This window comes from Triturus cristatus, chromosome 1_2, assembly GCF_964204655.1.
Source record: "Triturus cristatus chromosome 1_2, aTriCri1.1, whole genome shotgun sequence".
In the NCBI taxonomy this organism is placed as follows: domain Eukaryota; kingdom Metazoa; phylum Chordata; class Amphibia; order Caudata; family Salamandridae; genus Triturus; species Triturus cristatus.
Window position 1 is genome coordinate 847,680,001 of NC_140580.1, and position 17,533 is coordinate 847,697,533.

Sequence of the window (17,533 nt, forward strand, 5' to 3'; positions counted from 1 at the left end):
CCTTTCAGAGCTTATGACGTTTTAGCAAACTTATGTGAAAATTATTTAATCTCATTTTGTCTGAAAATGTTCTCAAGGGGGCTTAACCAAACCCCGTAGAAGAAGCCAGGCTTCCTCGTTTCACTCGCTAACTACAGTTTAGGACAAGAATCATGCCCTGCCACTTCCAAAAACCACCTGATATAACTGTTAGTGTCTTAAGGGGAGATTTCAGTTGAGGTTGGACCAGAAAAAGGATCAGCTTACTAGGAAATCAGAGTGGTGATGGCTTTTGTAGGACTCACTCAGGCTTCTCCTAGTTACAAATTCCTCAATCTTACCTCGGACTCTCCGCCTGGTCTTAGGCCAAGGTTGGGAGGTTGCATCTCTCAGCAGCGTCCTCTCCTCCCGATTTATGCTTCGATACCTCTCCAGTCTTTGAGGGGGTTCCATAGCAGCATAAACAAGAGCTCTCCAAAGTGCGTTTTCAATTCAGGAATAGTGGTCCCATATATACAGGTGACAGCTATGGAAGAAAAGGATACTTTAGGGTAGCTTTAGCAAACCAAAAAAGCTCTGGCCAGCCCTCTAGTTAAAAATATGCCTACTAAAGACAACATTTTCTTCTTAATTGCATGCGGATCTTAGCTATCACTGGACAACACCTAATTACCAGCATTCTTTCACACTGCATAAATGCTAACACAATCTTTTGCATAATTACCTGCTTCTACAATATAATTTGTACAAATACTGTTTAATTGCATCTCTTTCTGTGCAGCAGACTAACATGACCATTTTCAGTAAAAGTGTCAGCTGGAGTCTCCTGTTGCCTGTGTACTTCTCTGGTTTCTAAGTTGGACTGTTTTGTCCTAGTTCCCATCAATCACTCTGAACGTTATCAGGTGATGGGGCGTGGCTTGATGCCCTTGGAGGATGGCGGCACCCGTGTGAAGCTCCTTGGGACGGCGCAGACCACCCACATTTCGAAGCCAACTGCCTGTTCGTGGTAAGAGACGTGTCCAGCAGATGATGTGCTGACTCCCTGGGAACACTTTCAGAGCTTTCTCTGGGACGCGCAACTTTATTTCCCTCATGTCGCATTCTACATTCACAAAGCGCTGACCGCGAACACCAATTTGGACGCTTCAACTTCTCTTCAGCCGGACGCCTGATGAGAGTCGTTTGTCATTCTCCACTCTACGGGCTCATTCATTATATATTTTCTTCATAAAAACTGAATATCTCTACAGCTGGAAAGGTTCACTTAATGTGCAATTTATAGCAAGTTCTGCTGCATCTGCCATTTTGTCTCCATGAATTACTCCTGCCATAATTTTGCCTCGATCTCCAAAAACGTTGTTCCTTTATGACATGCCTCACTTTCTCTTGCTGAGTTAAATGTGAGAAACTTCCATACCATATTTCTTTGGGGGCAGCTTGATGTATTTTCCTTCTTCACGAAGGGAAATCTTTATTTTTCTGTCACTTTGCCGGCAATATTTTTATTGTGGTTCTGCATTTGAGGGAGAGCCTACATATTTCTTATCATAACGGAGACACAATACCACACCATTTACAACCTCTTATAGGGAGATTGAAAAAATTGTCCCCCTGTACGTTATCTTCTACGCAGTCCTTTATTAAAAATTCTACAATCTTCACTAAATTTTCTAGAATGGAAGACTTGTTGGTTTCTATTTCTAAAGCCTCATCACCTCCGTGCACTATCGCTCCTGCAGTAGGGAAGGCAACCACCAAACGTCTGAAAAAAGATCTACCTTCCCCACCAAAGCCTTCTTCTCCTGTCTCTCTTGACATGTTATTAGAGGAGATATGTGCTCTCCTTCCCTTCATGGAGGACACAACAACCAAATTGCATTTTCTAACAGAGAATTGGTCTCAGATGAATGATCGTCTTACTTCTATGGAACATAGTGTTTCCTCCTATGCTCACACAAACAAAAAGGTTAATAATCTTCAATCTCTAGTCTCTTCACTCCAACGGCAAATCGAAGACCTCGAAAACAGAAATAGAAGAAATAATCTCCATATTTATGGTCTGCCAGAGGGCTCAGAGGGCTCAGACGGCTCAGATCCTCTTTCTTTCTTCAAGTCCTTCCTTCCTAAACTGCTGCATTTACCAGAGGGAACTTCGCTTAACATTCAACGTGCTCATAGACTTGGTCATCAACATGCAGGTGTAGCCACCTCTCGGAGACCACGAGGTGTCATCATGTACTTTCTTGAGTATACAGACCTACTCAAAATATTTTCAGCAGCCAAATCAATTTAACATGTTTCATGGTTAGGCTCCACTTTATTTTTTGCTCAAGACTACGCTAAAACCACAGCAAACAGACGCAAAGAATTTCCTAACATGAGACCTGATTTACGAGCTATGGGAGCTCACTGTGGACTTTTGCATCCCTGCCTCTTCAGGGTTACTTATAAGAACAAAACTACGATATATGAAGGAACCTATCAAATTACAGAGCTTCATTAATTCCTGCAAATCAGAGTCTATGGATTTTTCTGGTGCTTCGTCATCTCAAACTGTTTGATGTTTTTTTTTAATCCATAGTAGTAATTTCACTTCTTGATTCTAAGGTTCTGAAGTTCTAGCTTATGGTTTATTAGTTTTAGGATGTTTACTATTTGGCCATTTTATCTTTTATCAAATCAATATGTCATGTCATTCTATTTTATAATATCAATCTATTCTTTATGATAATCGTTTTTTCTCTTTCTCCCCAGGGTTGTTCATGTCTGTTCCTGCCATATACCCTAACCCTATGTGAAGTGTTGTGATGTAGTGTTACCCCCCCCCACCTTCCTATGATGTCCTTAAGTGTAGGTATTTTGTATCATTTTTATTGTTTCTCCTTTCTTTCCTTTTCTCCTTTTCTTTCTACGCTTTATTTCATCTTTTATTCTATATCTATCCTTCTGCTCTTTTTTTAGTTCCCTGTTTCATACTTATACTTGCATCCATTTTTCTTAAATTCTATTTATCGTCATGATTTATGCTCACATGGTTGGATTGATATATATTCTATCCTTTGCTCTTTGATTGTCTGTCCAGGCCTTCATCTTCTTGTTACCTCATTGTTGCCTTTATGTCTCTGAAAATCATATCGTGGAATGTCAGAGGTCTTATTTTTCTCCCATTAAACGACAATGTGTTTTAACACATCTATCTAAACTAGGGGACGATATTATTCTTTTACAAGAATCCCATCTTATTGCACCTGAATCTTTGAAATTGAAAAAAGGGGAAGTTTTTTTCTCACCAGGGGACGGTAAACGTAATGGTGTAATAATTCTTTGTCATAAAATGATGCTAAGTTGCTCTCTCAACAATCTGATGAAGGGGGAAGATGGTTGTACACTAAATTACAAATTGGAGGTGCTCCAGTCACTTTATTTATTATCTATGCTCCCACTAACGGTGATTCCATGTTTTGGATTTCTCTATCCCAACAAATTTGATCTTGTATCGATGATAATTTCATCCTTGCTTGTAATTGAAATCAAATAGTAAATCCCTTTATAGTTTGCAATTCGCTGTTTTTTTAAGCCACACAAAACACATAAATTATTTATGCAGACCACTCAGCAATATAAACTCATAGATGCTTGTAGAATTTGCAACCCTGGTTAGCCACCCTGGAAGATGGCTGCTTCTTAATCGAGCTCCTTCAGCCAATGCACTATCCTGAACTTATCCTGTACCCAAACTGCCGGCAGAGACTCAAACCAATGAAATAAATAAACTGGAGGATCGTGGCTTTCGTTAGAACCCCTTGTAGCTGACTGAGCTGGCCCAGACCTGCTGCTGGCGTATTGCTGCCGAGCTACGGTGGTGTGGCTTGCGACGTATGCATGGGAGTTGAAGCAGCGGGCCAAGACGCAACGCTCACAAGCCCGCACCAGCCATCCTGCTGTGTGCGAACGAGGATCTGTCGCCAGGTAAAATAGTGGTGCCGACCGGGGGGGCGGCCGCCCTCTGTGCGAAGCGGAACACCTGCAGACTCCCCCTGGGTACACCCAACGCTGCAAAATCGGAACTGGTGCCCCAATTAGTTAAACGATAAGAGCGACACTGCGAGGGATCCACGGCTGCTTGGCCAGGCGAGTGCATGGAGGGTTCCGTGTTGGCCTAATTAACAACTGCGGAATATTCAGCTAAGGCATCCAAGGCTGCTGTTTGAACTACTGCTGAGACAGGAGAACACTGCCTTAAAGCACCACGGTGCCTATAAACAACGGTGGTGGGACCATGGGACATAGCGCATACCCCGGGGGGAGCCCAAAAGATCTGCGGACACCAATACTGCTGGGGGATTGAGTTACTGTGCGTCGCTGGGACAGATCTAGGGCCTGGATCGTTGAGGCCCCGGGTGTGCCGTGTCTACGCGATTGTGAGCTGCGTCACAGCAGGAGCGTGGCTTTGACACACATATGGGACCGCAGAGCAGATGTAAAAAATAACCAGTGTACCACAACAGACTGTTATGTTATTTATTGCATGGTGGGGAGAGTGTGAATAACTGAGCCAAGGATCGTCCACTTCTGTTACTTTTGCATAGGGCACTTTCCTCACTACCAACGTGCTGCACAACGCCACCACCACGAGGCCAATGGCGTTTGCTTGCTGAAAGCAATGAGTCCACTCTTACTGCTTCTGGGATCCGGTTATAGTGTGGGAGACGTGCACCCATATAAGCAGACTACCCCACCAAAGTGCACCTGCGGCTCCCCGCCGGGACTTTGATACGCACATATTTGAAACCACAGCCTGCACAGCAATAGCCAGCTTATAACAAAATGTGCACATGAACTGTCCACTACCCCTCAAATGTGTGCAGAGTACTCATCATACGGCGTACATCAGAAGGGAGGAACTGGGCGATACTCCAAGACTAGTCATGGGCAAACCTGACAGGAATCAACCTAAACTTACCTTTGAACAATGCAAAAAATCGACGCAGAATAGCTTGGATGACCAACACAATACGCAGCAGGCCACCGTGACTACGAGCGGAATTATCAATAGTCACGTGCAGGCCATTTTTTCGACTGTACAAGCTGCCCTCTCCAACATTGACGGTAAGATAGATTCTTTAACCTACAGAGTGAACCGCATGTCTGAACGCCTAGATGGCATACAGAACAGATTGACATGGCGGAGCACCGCATCGCCGACGCTGAAGATGCCCACCAGCAAATGGTAACCGGACAAGGGAAAATGGACAAAAACTTGACAGCATTAATGGCGAGGGCTGAAGATATTGAGGCGCGATCCCAACGCAATAAAATATGCTTATGGGAATAGACCACAAACACAGGGCAATGGAACGCTACATCGAACAACTGCTTATAACTCTCCTAAGTAAGGAAACTTTTTCTGACGTCTTTATCGTCAAAAGGGCACACAGATTTCTAGCCCCACCACCGCCGCCAGGGACAAGACCACAGCCAATAATAGCCAAACTATTAAATTATAGGGATGCGGCTCTTCGTAAGGCCCAGGAACTAGGTAGCCTGAAACATGAGGGAACGGACATATCTATCTACCCTGACTTTGCGCCGCTTGTCCAAGAGGCGAGGAAGAAGTTTGTGCCTGTGAAACAGAAGCTTCGCGAACAAAATATCTCTTATGCGATGCTTTATCCTGCCAGATTGTGAGTAACAGAGAGCGGGTAGACTAAGATATATAGTGAACCAAAAGATGTGCTAAAGTACCTGCAGCAGAAAGGATCCCAGAGAACACGCAGGAGATCACCGAGAGGAGGTCCGGAAGAACAGGATAATACATCAGACGTCGAATAATGGGGAACCACTTGCAGAACAACCCATATCCACAGAGAAGTAAATACAGAGACAAAGTAGGCGACCCACTAGAGACACACGTCGGTGCTGAAAATGGGACTTTATGATCACAAAGAGGCAGTGAAATAGTTGGTGCGCAGTTGGGGTATCACCTCGGATGACGCACAAACATTATCCAAATAGGGGCACCAGCGCCTACGAACTCAGGAGGGTCGATACATGAACACGTATCCAAAGGACACAGATAAGTTCTAATTAAGGGTTTGAGAAATAGCTAATGTAGCACTACTTGAATGTTATAATCACAAACTCCTATTATATGTCCAAAAAACAATATGACTATTGATGTGAATGGATAATCCTGCTCTTTAGCTGTTGGTTGGCAGGCTCAGGTTTGCATTAGATTTCCCGTTAACACAGCGACCACCCATGTGAAGTACTTCACAGGGCAACCGGGGTGGCAGCTCCCGCCCACCTGTGTACACCACACTTTGTTACTTTTTGTTTGGGGGCTGGGGGAGGGAAGTTGGGTAAGTTACGAGTTTTTTGGATTGTCTTTGCTGAAATGGGACGGGCGGAGTGGGGGGCGCAGGGTGTTATTTTGAAAAACCTGGTCGGCATTAGAATGGCAGATACCATCTTTCACAGTAGAGACACACACACTAGATGCTGGCAAGTCCACCCTAAGTGCGACAATGCGTATGGATAACAGATTACGACATACCAGACCATTGACATTCATGACATAGAATGTACGTGACCTCCACAACCCACAGAAAATTCTCAAGGTCCTAGCATACCTAGACCGCCACAAGGTAGATGTTGCCTGTCTTCAAGAAACACATCTCACTAACCTCACAGAAGGGAGAATAGGAAAAAGGTGGGCATCCTATCGAATGGCATCTTCCTACTCTAAATATGCCAGAGGAGTAATGCTCCTTGTGAGACGAGGAACCCCCTTCACATTCATCAGCTCCATTAAAGATGATCAGGGGCGTTATGTAATAGTTCAGGGCAACTTTGGTGGCACAGCCTTAACAATAGTCACAATATATGGCCCGAACAACGATGACCCGCATTTTTATGCACAAATATGGGCAAAATTGCACGCCCTACCTCCCACAGCGGTCATATGGGGAGGGGATTTTAACACATGCATTGATCCAGCTTTGGATAGGTCCACAGGTAATTAAAGATATGGGAAGCAAGCGGCAAAGGCGCTTAGAGAAGGTATGGTTGAATGTGCCATGATAGACATATGGCTTCTGAGACACCCAGGTCGCAGAGAGGGTACTTGTACGTCAACAGCGCATAATACGTGGTCCAGAATAGACTACTGATTTGCCACACAGGACATTTGTTCTTGGACAGCATCGGTGGAACACATGCCTAAGACACTGTCAGACCATGCTCCTGTCCGTCTTGCGCTTGCCAACCCCACAGACACTCCACGGCAGTTTACTTGGCGTCTACAACAGGGTGCACTTCTGGGCCAGGTATTCCGTTCTGAATTGCATTAGGCAATGGTAGAGTACTTTGACCTTAATGTAGGATCTGCTAGTAGTGCTAAAATACTGTGGGAGGCTTTCAAAGTGACTATCAGGGGGCCACTTTATTGGTAAACATGCGGGCATATTAAAAGGCATTCAACAGCAACTATCCATGGTAGAAATGGATATTCAACAACTAGAGGTAGAATATGTGACTACACAAGACCCTAAATTACTGGTAGACATTAGGCTGAAGGTTGATACTTATCACAGATCCGCCGATGATGAGATCAAATATATCTCGCGAATATATACCGCACGCAACTATGGTGAGGGGGAACATACAAGGCCAACTTATGCATGACACCCCAGCGATTTTGGACTGCTTTTCGGAGTACTACATACACCTCTATTCCACACAATCGACTTCGTCCCCGCCTGAAATATGCCCTTACCTAGACGACATTGCTCTGGCATGGCTGTCCGACGAACACCATGAATATTTTTCCCATCCCATCACGGAAGATGAGATAAAAGAGGCGATTAATTCCCTCCCAAATAATAACCCTCCCGGAATTGATGGACTCCCAGGGGAGTTCTACAAAGAATTTAAAGACATACTAATCCCACACCTGGCCGAGATGTACGAAGAGGCCTACGAAGATGGCAGGCTACCGGCCTCGCTGAGAGAGGCGTTACTGATTAGTCTCCCCAAACCAGGCAAAGACCCAGTAAATGCAAATCTTACCGCCCATTGTCTTTAATAAATATAGACGCCAAAATACTAGCTAAAATTATTGCAAACCCGAATACAGCCTTTGCTACGTAATCTGATCTTGCCAGAACAGGCTGGATTTATACCGACACGGTCCACAACGCAAAATTTGCGGACCATATGTGCGATGTTCCACTACTTAAATCCCGACCTGCCCGCAGCTAAGGCTGTTGTTTCAGAGGGATGGCCATTCATGCTTATGGTACTACGTAGGATGGGTTTTCCGGAACCATTTTTGCACTGGATTGGGCTTCTGTACACGGAGCCCAGCGTGCATCTTAGAATTAACCGCAATACATCTGACCTGATCAATATAAGCTACAGAACGAGGCAGGGATGCCCACTTTCGCCGCTTCTCTTCACACTAGCCCTAGAACCACTAGCTTGTAAAATACGGCAAAAGCATGCAGAATCCGCTCTACAATTACAGCTTCGTCCAGTCAGCATATCACTGTATGCTGATGATATGGTTCTCTATACATGATATCCAGATCTCAATTTAAACCCTCTCATTAGAGAATACATTACATTTGAACACTATTAAGGACTCAGCATTAATTGGGACAAATCAATAGTAATACCACTTACACCAGCCACAACACAGCCCAATCTGGAATTCCCATTACAATGGCAGACTGAACTGGTAAAATACCTTGGCATATGGATACACCGAAATCCAGAGGCGGTGATTAGAGATAATTATGGTAGAGCAATAACCAAATTAGAGGATCAGATAGATAGGTAGATCAAGCTACCGCTGTCACTGGCCGACAGGATTGCCATACAGAAGATGGTTGTATTGCCAAAATGTTTATACTTATCTGGCTCACACAAGCGGTGTTTACTAAACTGCATTCAGCCATGCTGAGATTAGCATGGGCGGGGAAGCAGGCGAAAGTTGGATGGAAAGTTCTGTCCAGACCTTATCACCAAGGGGGCTTTCGAGCACCAGACCTCCAATGATATTTTTACTGTGCGCAGGTGCAACATGCCAATTACTGGTTACATCCACACGATCACATACCACACATAGCAGTGAAACATGACAGCGTGCAGCCGACCCCACTGATCACTTTCATATCCGACCCAAGGAGGAACACACTGAGAGATGTAATACAGCCAGTAAATTTCATATCGCAAGCATGGTACATGCTAGCAAAACGTGCACAGAAACTTCCAATATATGCCCCGGCGCTCCCCATCTACCACCATCGCGAATAACAGTAACACAAGAAAAGAATATGTTAACTTTACTGGGGGGAATGGGTCTCAGTACCATGGGTAACATATTTCCGCATATCCAATTTATATGACAGGATGACCTGTCCCTCGGTGCGCACCGCACGCTACTAAAGAGATTTGCATATTTGCGTCTGCGTATGGCAGTTAGGGAATTATATCCATCATTCCTAGACGAACCAACACAGCTTAACGCACTGCAAATCCTGTTCACAGCACCCACACGCCAAAGTTTGGTAACACGCCTGCATAACCCAAGCCAGGGAGAACAGAGCCAAGCCCTAAATAAATCGCTTCAAAGGTGGGAAGGGGCAGTCGGTGGTCCTATAGCTAAAGAAGACTGGGATTATAACTGTGCGCAAATGCAGTTGCTCACACCAAATTGCAACCTGCGCATCATTCATTTCATATTTATACATCAAACGTATTACACTCCAACAAAAATGCACAATCATGGACTGCGACCAGAAGACGACAAGTGCCACAGATGTGGTGCTTCTGATGCAGATTTTCTGCATATGGCGTGGTCATGCCCCCAACTCCAACCATATTGGCAAGACGCCACTAGCACTCTTACGCTTATGTTGTCAGAGCAGGTACCTAACGCTCCGCTAGTGTGTCTGCTGGGTATCTATAAGATCCGTCTGGCTAGGAGAAGAAAGCTTCTGGCTGTGGCATTATTGCTGGCCAAAAGCCGCATAGCCCTACGTTGGGGTAGCAAGCGCCCATCACGATACAAGGACTGGATCACAGACATGACCTACTGTAAAGAGACACTGGAGATATATGCAGAAGAATTACCACAGGCCTCTAGACCTAGAGATTTTTGGGAACGCTTTGTACAATACCTACACAAAGCGCTGACTGAACTTATAACACAGCATACCCATAGCGCTTCAGTAAGTGGGACTCTTCAGAACAGCCGAGAAGGTGAACCTATAGCATAATGGGAGTGGCGATGTAGATAGTGTGTAACACGGATATAATGTTTTAGTGAAACTGACACCCTCTGAGGCGGAAGCCGGAGGTTTTGTTGCTCTTTTTAAAAACACTTATCTGTTTTGTTTTCTGTTTTTAAACGACCTCTACCTGATTAAAAAGGACAGGCTTCCACTCCACTTACAGCGGACATAGCGCTGTCTGGTGCCAGAGTCGGAGCACGAACGCCTCACCCTCGCGACACGAGGCCACGCCCCCAGCCAGGCCACGCCCACTTTTCCCGCCCATAAGACTGCGCAGACCAACAGCGCGTCTTAGTGAAACTGACACCCTCTGAGGCGGAAGCCGGAGGTTTTGTTGCTCTTTTTAAAAACACTTATCTGTTTTGTTTTCTGTTTTTAAACGACCTCTACCTGATTAAAAAGGACAGGCTTCCACTCCACTTACAGCGGACATAGCGCTGTCTGGTGCCAGAGTCGGAGCACGAACGCCTCACCCTCGCGACACGAGGCCACGCCCCTCAGCCAGGCCACGCCCTCAACCTTCTCCCTAAATGTGCCCCCAGCACAAGCGCAGCGGACGAGCGCAGCGGGAGCGCCGTGTGCGCGCCGAAGGCGCGCTTAAGGCAAGCCCGTCTGCGCCCGTCCGCGATCGCACGCGGTCTAGGGCTAGACCCCATGTCCCTCGTGCGAATCATACACGGTGGAGTAAGCTAGAACTACTAGCGCTTCGTCCTAGTACTGTTGAGCAGTGCAAGCACAAACTAAAAGTAGAGGACAACATAGGTTGTGAACACTGTCACTTCTCCTACGATCCTGGTAGAAGCATGGCCACTACGGACAATACCCTAGAATGCGGACTGGTTAATGTCCGCTCTTTACGCAAACACAAGCTAGATCTATATGATCTACTTACTGAAACACAATGGGACCTGGCATTCTTAACCGAAACCTGGCTGGATGAGGAATCCACGCCTGACGCCTTGGAGGCACTTCCAGAGGGATATACAATATACAGACAAGACAGACCTACAGGCAGAGGAGGGGGCATTGCAATAATTGCACAGGAAAGTCTCCGCTGCCAACTTAACTATGTGCCTATCTTGGACAGTGAGGCAGGGAGCTTCACGATAAAGGTGAATAACAACCACACACTGGAAGGTATGTTAATTTACAGACCCCCCGGCCCCTCAACTAGGTTCGAGGAGAGTCTAGTTGAATACATTATAGAGTCCTCGATATGTAAAAATAAATTCATGGTACTTGGTGACCTCAACCTTCATTTCAACAATCCATCTGATAACACCAGCAAAAACCTCTGCCAAGTATTAGAAGCTTTACAACTTAATCAAATTGTAAGCGGGCCCACCCACCAGTTAGGGAACTTACTAGATCCCATATTTGTTAACTGGGGGGAAGTAGAAGCGAAGACTCCCATTCCCATTCCCTGGTCAGATCATCACCTGGTACCTTTCACCATTCATATTCCTGAAGGTAGAGCCCGACAACCCACAGCATTATACCACCTAAGGCGAAAATGGGCCTCTTTCTCCCAGTCCAAGTTCTGCGAGGAACTAACAAAAGGAGGCGACCCAGGGGGAGATGATGCAGATACAGCTAACTCCAACCTATGCAAACGCATCTACGATGCATTAGATCTCACAGCCCCGCTATCTGAAATTAATCCCAGTGACCGTGCTCAAAAAACCGCACCCTGGTTTACTACTGAACTGCGGAATGCTAAAACCTTACTGAAGAGAGCTGAAAGGCAATGGCGTCGGGCTTTCTCCAAAGATACTAGAGAGGTCTACCTGTCAGAGAGGCGAGTCTACCATGGACTGATTAGAAAGGCAAAAACTACACACTATGAGACTAAGATCAACGAAGCAGGTAACTCGACAAAGGAGTTATTTCTACTATACAAAACTCTCTCTAGTGGAAAATCCGCCACTGTCCCTGATGACTGCTCGCCTGAATCTTGCGACAGAATCGCAGACTTTTTTGCTGAGAAAATATCCAAAATTTACTCGGCTTTTCCAACTCAACCCACGAATGGGATTGAGTTTGTAGAACACTCTAGGGATAGGGGAAACTCACTCACCCTTACCAACTTTGTTACCCCACCCACAGAAACTCTCCTAAAAATATGCAGATCTGTAAAGTCGGGTTCCCCACGGGACCCTACTACTCCCAAACGACTAAAAGACAGCCTGGGGGCCTTGGAGCCTTACATCAGGCATCTACTGGATGTGTCTTTTATGACAAAGACGGTGCCTAAAGAATGGAAAAAAGCGGTGGTCCTTCCGCTCAGGAAAAAACCTACCATCAGCTTTGATAAATTGGATAATCTGCGGCCCATTTCTCTCTTACCTTATCTTGCCAAGGTGGCAGAGAAAACGGTCAATATCCAACTTATGGATTTCATAGACAAAGCTGCCTTACTGCACGACACCCAATTTGGCTTCCGCCCCCGCCATTCTACGGAATCGGCACTACTGACGGCAGTGGAATCCCTAAGACAGGGGGTGGATGAAGGTCATACTATGGCCCTTATCCTACTGGACCTGAGTGCTGCATTCGACACTGTAGCTCACTCCACCTTGCTACAGTGTCTGAATGATGGAGGTATAACTGGAGCCGCACTCCAATGGTTCCTATCCTTCCTGACGGGAAGAAGTTTCCAGGTCCGTCAAGGGGACCACTATTCCCGAGACATAGAATTGGGTCAGGGCGTTCCTCAGGGTTCGTCCTTGAGCCCAACTCTTTTTAATCTCTATGTCTCCCCAGTGGCTCCAATTGTAGTGGGACACGGACTACAAATTGTTACCTATGCCGACGACACACAGTTGGTTGTTTCCCTCTCGCGTGCACCCGGCCTTGCTATGGACAGCTTCAGGGCTTGCATGCAAGATCTTGCAACCTGGATGTCCACTAATTGCCTTAAATTAAATGGCAACAAGACCGAGGTGCTCGTGGTGGGAGGCAGCCCATCTGTCTGGACGTCGGCATGGTGGCCACCTTGTCTAGGTGAGGCCCCCACACCTCGGAAAGAAGTCAGAAATCTCGGGGTCTGGCTAGATATCGACCTGTCTTTCGGACCACAGATCAACAGGGTGACGGGCATTTGCTTCAGTATTCTAAAAACTCTGCGGAAGGTCTTAACTTTTCTTCCTACGACCGCCCGCAGAACACTGGTGCATGCCCTTGTCACCTCACGCCTAGACTTTGGCAACCTACTGTATCTAGGAGCTACCTGTAAAGCGATAAATCGACTTCAGGTGCTACAGAATGCTGCAGCCCGCCTTATCTTAAACCTCCCAAAAAGATCTAACTCCAAGGACGCCCTCCAGACACTCCACTGGTTGCCGGTGAGGAGCAGAGTTGAATTTAAGTCCCTCTGCACCTGCCACCGTATCCTCGCTAAGAAGGCGCCAGCACCACTCCTGAACCTCATCTCAAGGTATGCACCAACCCGTGCATTGCGCTCCTCGCAAGGAGGCTTGCTTAAGGTTCCTAAGGTGAAAAAGGCCCGTATGGGAGGTAGATCCTTCCGATACCTGGCGGCAAAAAGCTGGAACAATTTACCTCTTAACCTCCGACTGGACCCCTCCGAATCCAGTTTCCGGAGAAAATTAAAAACCTACCTCTTCTCAAAATAGTGGGCTCCTCCCCTACTTCTCTCTCGGAGTGTTTCAGTTCAGCGCGGGGACACGCAGTTTGCGTAACCAGGCGCTCTATAAATGCCCCTTAATAATAATAATAATAATAATGTAACAAGCATTAAAAGAAGCTGTTGGGTGAATACTAAAAAATAATATATTATATAGGCTATAAATGTCAATAAATGTAAGGTCCTTGTAATATGCAGTTGTATGTACAAAAACAACAATATTTATGATGTGTAACTCTGTATTTTCTTTTTGCTGACCGGAATAAATTAAAAAAAAAAAATATGTATAAAAAAAAGAATTTCCAACCCTACCATGAGGGAATATACATTTTACTCCCCGGTTCATCAAACCCAATCTCTAATCGATTACTTTTTTGTCTGACATAATATTTCCCAATCATTAGAAAATGCAGATATTGGGTCTATTCCAATATCTGATTATGCCCTCATTTCCATTCAATTAGATATAGCTCCAAAATCCAACTTACCTAGGAGATGGCGTTTTAATAACTCACTCCTTTTAGACCCAAATTTTGACCCCTCTTTTGTTTCCTTCTTTAATGATTATTTTTCCTTAAACCAAACTGATACTCTACCCTTCTCCGTAATTTGGGATGCATTTAAAGCAGCCGCCAGAGACTTTATTATTGGTTTTGTTTACAGAAAGCGCAAAACTGCACGCAAAGTAACTTAAGTTCGTTTGGCCAAGATAACAAGTTTGTAGCACTCCTATTATTCTTCACAGTCCAAAAATTGTTTATCTCAACTTGTTAAGGCAAAATTTCAATTCAATAAGTAATCAACTGATAAAGCCTCACTTTATCTGTTAAAATCAAGTGCATAGTTTTATGGTGGACAGAACAAGTCTGGCAAACTCTTAGCGAATTACTTAAAGTTAAACATAATAAGACTCTATTGTGGATGAGCAAAACGCATTGCGGTTGCAAAGACTCAGAGATATTAAACAAATGTCTTCATTTCTATAAAGCAACTATACACACCTGAAATAATACACTCGGGGGCATATGTATCAACATCACCATTTGCGATTCTCAAATAGCGATTTTTAAAGAATCGCTATTTGAGAATTGCAAAACGGGATGTATTTAAAAAATCGCAAAACTTTTGCGATTTCTTAAAATTCCTTAATTGCGATTAGCAAATTGCGAAATCGCAATCAAGGAATACCTTCCCATTCATTTCTATGGGCCAGGAGACCCATAGGAATGAATGGGAAGTAATTCTGAAATTGCAATTCGCAATTTGCTAATCGCAATTTGAGAATAATTTCAAAGGTGCAAGGGTGTCATGATGACACCCTGATGCACCCCTGAAATGAGCATGTGTGTGCATATGGCGCACATACATGCCCTAAGGGCATGTATGTGCGCCACGTGGCACTTCGTAAAATTCCAAACAGTGAATTTTTTATAGAAATCGCAAATTACCACCAACTAGAAGTTGGTGGTAATTTGCGATTTCTTGAGGATAATTCGCAATGCTTTGGTGCGTGTTACATATCATTTAAGAAATCGCAATTTGCGATTTCTTAAATGCTTACGCAAAATTAAGAAATTGCTAAATTAGCGATTCCTTAATTTTGCGATGAGATTTTGCCTCATACATCCCGTTTTGCGAATTTTTAATCGCAAACGCTGTTTTTTGCGAATCGCAGTGTTTGCGATTAAAAAATCGGTTGATGCATATGCCCCTCGGAATCTAATATCTCACAATTCCTTTCAGGCATTCATAGGTCCTCTATTACTCAACTAGATGTTACTCCTTTAGAATCTGATATTTCACAACAGGAACTTCTCACTGCCCTACAAGCACGCAAGAAAGACAAAGCGCCGGGACCGAATGGTTTCAGTGGAATGTTTCTCACACTTCGCTTCACTACTTCTCCCCAAATTACTTACTCTCTTAAACTTATGTTCACATTCGGGAGAATCTCCTGGGTCCTCCTTGGAAGCTCTAATTTGTCCAATTCCTAAGGAAGGGAAAGATTTAAAATATTGTAAGAAATCTAGACTTATTTCACTTGTTAATATTGATTACAACATTTTTTCTAAGGCTTTGGCCATTCGTCTGGAAACTTTCCTCCCTCAATTATTGGGTGCGGAACAATCCGGTTTTGTTAAAAGCCGCCTTATTTCAGACAACACTCGTTTATTTATTGATATCTTATCCAAATACTCCCATTTATCTCATTCATTAGCAGCTATGGCCTTGGATGCGGAAAAAAGGTTTGACCGAGTCAATTAGTCTTATCTCTTTCAAACATTTAAATGGTTCGGCTTTGGCCCAAAGATCATTTCCCTGATTTCAATTCTATATTCCAATCCACAAGCAGCCGTTTTTGTAAACGGAAACCCATCCCCCTATTTTGATTTGAGAAGAAGTGTTTGCCAAGGTTGCCCTCTATCTCCGTTCCTTTCTAATTTAGCTTTGGAGCCTTTTTTGTTCAGAATTCGTCAAAACAAAGACATACAGGGATTTGAAGCCAATGACATACAAATTAAATTCCCATCATATGCCGATGATATATTGTTATTTATTTCTAATCCACAATCTTCTTTCCATGCCTTTCTACAAGAAGTGGAACTCTTTGCCTCCGTTTCTGGTTATAAACTAAATAGAGACAAATGTGAAATATTGCCTTTAACCAAGAATACTTTTAAGGATGATTTTAGTTCTTCAACTTTCACTTGGAATTCTCAACATATTAAATATTTAGGTCTCTATTTTAACCCTTTAATTCCACCAACACTTTCTCTATGTATGGAGAAGTGCATCCATAGAATCTCCACTTTAACATCTAAATGGCACCCCTTATATCGCTTATGGTGGGGGCGCCTAGATACCAGGCCTAGGCGTAGTTTGCGGAGTTTTGCTACGCGGAACTCCACGAAGTTACAAAAATACTCTGCGTAGGTCCGCGAGTAGCGGAATGCAGTGCGAACTGCAGTTTGTGCTCGTATTCCTGCCGCTCGGGTAATAATTCTCCCCAAGCGGCAGCTCGCGCTCGCGAACTTACCGTTAGCGTTCGCGAGCGGGGAAAAAACTCCCCTGCACATCGCGAAGTGGAGTTTACTGCACTCCGGGAACTCCGCGAACGGAGCGAAGTTTACCGCCCAGGCCTACTGGATACCATTAAAATGATGCTCACCCCTACAGTTTTATATACTCTCTCCAATATTCCAGTACCCTTTCTCTTAAAAAAAAAAAACAATTAACTCCATATTATCATCATTTTTATAGAATAATAAAAAAGCTTGCATGTCATTGCTGAGATTAACGAAGCCAAATGCAGAGGGCGGAGTTAATTATCCTGATTTCCCTATTTACCAAAAATCTTTCTTACTTCGTCAAGCTTCGAGATGGCTCTCTAATTCTATATTGGATTGTCCTCCATGGGTGGATCTTGAACGTTCATATCTTTCTCCTTTTTTTTTTAAAGAGTATCTTTCTTTCACCCGCAGACCACAATCTATTTCTACCTCTATTCTCAAACACACCGGTAAACTTCTAGCTTCTACTCCAACCACATCCCCTAATGATTTAAACTCCTTTCTCGGTTCCTCATTATGGCACAATAAGTCTATAT

General features: G+C 44.4%; 1 protein-coding gene across 2 annotated transcripts in view; it reads right to left on the reverse strand.

The window, feature by feature from the left end:
• Positions 1–17,533, reverse strand: part of LOC146868141 (chloride channel protein ClC-Kb-like) — a 204,960-nt gene that overhangs the window by 136,044 nt on the left and 51,383 nt on the right. Inside the window, exons 2-3 of one of the 2 annotated variants that reach the window (XM_085609014.1) lie at positions 15,846–15,916; positions 321–505 (exon numbers count right to left, since the gene is read on the reverse strand). In XM_085609014.1, coding sequence (XP_085465140.1) covers positions 321–432 — 112 coding nt within the window. In that variant the 5' untranslated portion in view covers positions 433–505; positions 15,846–15,916. The remainder of the gene's footprint in view (positions 1–320; positions 506–15,845; positions 15,917–17,533) is intronic. The other variant, XM_085609015.1, reaches the window with a different exon arrangement.